General features: G+C 36.8%; 1 protein-coding gene across 1 annotated transcript; it reads left to right on the top strand.

The window, feature by feature from the left end:
* Positions 1-418: 418 nt before the first annotated feature.
* On the top strand, positions 419-4,564 carry LOC147847313 (uncharacterized). The gene is made up of 7 exons (XM_087339328.1): positions 419-557; positions 1,224-1,748; positions 2,351-2,524; positions 3,242-3,292; positions 3,387-3,580; positions 4,037-4,124; positions 4,233-4,564. The coding sequence occupies exons 2-7, from the start codon at positions 1,446-1,448 to the stop codon at positions 4,458-4,460; spliced, it is 1,038 nt and encodes a 345-aa protein (XP_087195454.1). The 5' UTR covers positions 419-557; positions 1,224-1,445; the 3' UTR covers positions 4,461-4,564.

The following is a 4,564-nucleotide window of genomic DNA, read 5'->3' on the forward strand; positions in this document are numbered from 1 at the left end:
ACCAGAATGAAGCGTGTGAAGTGAGGAAGTGTAATTGCAAGTGCAGTTGGCTCAAAAAGCTAACTATGATAATACAAAACCTTGACAACAACATAAGATTTTATAATATAAACATATGACCTCCACATCCTGTCTTCTTCTAGTGGTTCAAACTGCAACAGAGAAAAGCATGCGAGATGATAGTGAGTCAACATTTGCACCAAGAAAAGCCCGAAGTCAATGTAATTTGCACTTAACACATGATTATTCAAAGGGCACCTTGCATTAGCATTAGTTCGTTTAGAAAATTGGAAGTACCGATGCCCCCCATAAACTACGAAAACTAATCAAAATATCAAGATATCTATCAATAAGTATGAGATATAGTAGAACATATTCCATGAGGGGCAGGCTTGGGAATATCGTAAAATTAGGGAGGTGCCCCACACACTTACTTATCCACAACGCAGAGGAGTGTGAGTTATGTTTGAAACAGAGTATCTCTCGCTGAGATATTTTTGTTGCTCGTTTCTGCTGCTTCACAGCTCACCCCACGATACCTCTTCTCCACATGGTAAGTCAGCCGACATTTATGCTTTCAGTTCTCTTCTCCTTACTTATCTGTTGCAAAATTCAACATTCAATACTAGATCCATACAATGAAGGAGAACTGATAGTGATGTTTTTTTTATTTTCTATTGGAGGGTAGCTTTTGTTTGTTTGTTTGTTTTGGAATGGTGTGTGGTGATGTTGATTTTTGTGTTGAATGGTGACATTGGTAATGCTTATGATGATCTTTGGGACAACGTTGGTAGCAGTAGTTTTGGTGCTTTTGAATGGTGATTATGGTAGCATTTTTGCTGTTTTTGGTGATAATGGTTGTGGAGGTGATGGCGATGATGAATGGTGATGTAGGTGCAAAATGTACTATGGCGATGAATGGTGATGTAGATGTAATGTGGTGATGTTACAGATAATGTTGATTATGTGATGGTAGTGATAGTGATAGTGATAGTGATAGTGATAGTGATAGTGATATAGTGATAATTATGATGATGATGATAGTGATAGTGATATAGTGATAATGATGATGATAGTGATAGTGATATAGTGATAATGATGATGATCTGATGGTAGTGATAGTGGTGATGGCTATGTGGATGTGGTGATAGTGACGATAATGATGATGACGTGATGGAAATGGTAATGGCTATGGTGATGATGTTACCTTCTTTCTATTGCAGGCTTCTGTGCTTTCCTCTGGTCAGCAGTTTTCTGCAACAAATGGCTGCCCTAGCCACCTCTCTTGCACACATAAAAACCTTTCCTCAACACTGTCTAATGCTTCAACGAAGCTTTTTTCTTACAAAGGCTTGAGAAAATGGGGCATATCACGAAACTTTGAGACGGATTCTAGGACCACACTGCAAACAAATAGAAGAAGTCAGGTGTCTTCTTTAGTTGTTATGGTCTCTGGTTCAGATCAAGCCACAGCAACGACTATAACCATTCCTGCTCTCAAAGATCTCCCTTTGAATGGATTCATCAATTCACATGGCCGAATCATGCCACCCATTGAGCCTAACACTGAAGCTTCCGTCTTTGTAGTAATGGACAAGAACAAGAAGGTTCAATACGTAGGATTCTCCAAAGACCTCCGGAACACTCTCAGACTTCTGATGGGAAGAAGACCAGAATTTTGTTACTTTTATAAGGTTTTCAACCTGCCTGCCCTCGATCAAGAGATAATGTTGGAGACCAGGAAACAGGTTTTCTTTTCTTGTCTCACTGTCATTTACTTACCAGACAGATTACATTGAAACATCTTGACGAGATTTTATTTTTGTATGGATGAGATGTCACATGACACCTTCTTTGTTGATCTTGTTCCGTTGTGCATCTATCTTTAGGCTTATAATTTGTAGTTTTCGTCAGAGCTCAATGCATTTATTTTAGTTCATGTGATTGTATTTGGCTATTATATTTAGGGTTGTAATTTGTAATGGTTTTTGGAGGTTGATGCATTTATATCTTTGTTCATTTGATAGCATTCTACATACATGTGTAGGGTTGCGTATTTTGGCAGTTCTCTTGAGTTGTGTGTTTTATCTTTATTCTTCTTGTTGCATTCATCTCTAGGAATGTAAATCATAGTGATTTTAGTGGTATGGTGCATTTTATCTTTGTTCATCTTGTGACTGAGTAGCTCTCTATGTGATGAAATCTGCAGTGGTTTTCAGGATATGTTGCATACCTGTGATGTTATCATATTCTATGGTTATTTTAGTGGTGTCTTGTAAGTTGAAGTGTTTTTTCGTGATATATAGTAATTTCTAGTTATTTTCGTGATATGGTGCTACAAAAATTATAGTGGTTTTCGGAACTGGGTAACCCACCAGAAGGCAATTCAGATCCGACTCAAAAGAAGTTTTGGGAACAACCGACAGATGCTGGATCTATTTCGGAAAGAGGAAAAGCTGCAGCAGCGAAAGCCAAGGCAAGAACAATGATCCAAATGCTGGCTGACCGAGGAATTACTGAAGAGGTAAATGCTCTTTGACCTCACTTTTCATAAAAATGGCGATTGTCTGAAAAACATATGAAAATGGGAATTTATGTAGTCCTTTTGATGGAAGAGAGCAATTTAACTGTTTAGGTCTTGGCCATGTTTCTTTCTACAACAATCATGATACCATGTGGAAGTTATGTATACATGTCTTCTTGTTGATTTGTCTTTAGGATAAAAGATATGAGCCTTAGTTGGCATGAGGTCCTCCATGGCTCATACCGTGGGAATCTCAAAAAACTCTATTCTTATTCACTAATATGCCAGTTGCAGTTTTTAAGTTGCCTACTGGAAACATTTGTAAAGGGAAAATCCTTATTTTCTGAAAAACTCCTCTAAATGTGTGTTTGTTTCTAGTAATTTTCTTGAATTTTGTGTGAAATAGAAATTGGATCGTTTAGTAAAGAAAAACAAAGCCTTCACTACAAGAGAATGAGGAGGTCTATATGCCAGAATAGGTGGGGTAGCCCTTAAAACCAACTCACTCTCATAATCTAGGGTTCTGGCCTCCTGTTGTTTTATTAAGCCTTCTCTCATTACTTGTTAAGTGAAGTAGTCAAAGTTTAAGTATTCTGTTTGACCATCTGAAGTACGTGACATTATTTTCAAGAGATGCTTTTTAGATTAACTCATGGTACATAATCACAAGATAATTGACTAAAGTTAAGAAATTTTTTGCCCTCGTATTCTTTGCAGATGGTTTATGATCCTAAACTATTGGAGGAAGGAAAGTGTGACATTCTTCCGGTCAGTTTGTTCTTTAATAATAATGTATATACTCCTTGTTGTGAAGCCAAAATGAATGTGTTCCCCTGAGTTCTTGTTCCTACTTCCCTTTTAGACAAAACAATCTCAAGCTGATCTGGATCAGGCATCTTCTTCAAAGGAAGAAGATTCCATAAGAACAAAAGCAGTTTCTATTAAAATACCTTCTGGTGGTGCACTCAACTATGATATCATGTATGAGATGAAGTTCAAGACAAATGGGGGCTGGATGTATGACATTGCTGTAACCAGAGATGATACCTTGACAAGGTAAATTCAATAAATCCTTTTTTTTATCAGGCTATGCAAGATCATTACTACCCAGGGGTTTGGTTTTGCTCATCTTTCTTGAATTTACATAAATATTTTGGACTATGCTATGATTTGGTCCTCATTGAAGGAATATACTTGGCATAAGAAAGGGTATTGTTTTAATGTTATTGTGCCTTAAGCTTAGCACATGATTTTTCAGTGTAGGATGTATGACTTCATTTTTATTGAAAAAATAGCTAGTGTTAAACAATATGCTAGCATATATGACTTGATTGTTTATTGAAATCTTAGCTATTATTAAACAGTATGCTATTTGACCTCTTAGCTGTAGTAAGTTTGATCGAACCAATCTTCGTTATTAATGTTATATAATCTTATATTACAGAGGAAAACACATTATATGCTTTGCCAATAGTGTATTAAATGCAAAATCCCCGTGTTATTGTTTGGCAGGCATCGTGTTATTGTCGGAGGTTATTACCCTAAGTCTGTGAGCATGCCAGAAGATGACTTTCTAGAAGTCATTATGGGCTTTCTACTGGTAAGGAACTAGTAACAATTTATAGGTTTATGTGTCTTCCATTACTGTTTATGCTACCAAAATTTATTTCTTATATGCTGATATTTTGTATATCATTTCATCATCCAGCATAAGAGGATACCAAGGCATACAGAAGGGTTACTTGATACAGCTACTTTCCCGATTAATTACTTCTCAATATCGCAAGTCGGACAATTTTTCAAGGACTTAAGTGATTGGTTCCCAAGCAAGCTGCCAGAGAACTATTGGAGATTCATGAAAACAGAGGATTATGGACCTGCCATTGATCCACCACCTGAACTAGGTCCTGAGATTAGGAGTCCATTGTATGAATAATTCTCCTATAACCTATACACAAAATCAGAGCCTTTTCTAATTTGAGGTGTTCAGATCTATCCTTGTACTGAGTTAAGATTAACAAGCTTTTGAAGCGTCGGCAT

This window comes from Azolla caroliniana, unplaced genomic scaffold (assembly GCF_043228905.1).
Source record: "Azolla caroliniana isolate FFs.n. ecotype wild unplaced genomic scaffold, voAzoCaro1.0.p SCAF_1194, whole genome shotgun sequence".
NCBI classification, from domain to species: domain Eukaryota; kingdom Viridiplantae; phylum Streptophyta; class Polypodiopsida; order Salviniales; family Salviniaceae; genus Azolla; species Azolla caroliniana.

Bases quoted from the DNA above. Each gene is read 5' to 3' on its own strand.
- LOC147847313 (XM_087339328.1), top strand. From the start codon at position 1,446: ATGGTCTCTGGTTCAGATCAAGCCACAGCAACGACTATAACCATTCCT. The intron at 1,749-2,350 runs GTTTTCTTTTCT...CAAAAATTATAG, and splicing joins TGTTGGAGACCAGGAAACAG to TGGTTTTCGGAACTGGGTAA. The intron at 3,293-3,386 runs GTCAGTTTGTTC...CTTCCCTTTTAG, and splicing joins GAAAGTGTGACATTCTTCCG to ACAAAACAATCTCAAGCTGA.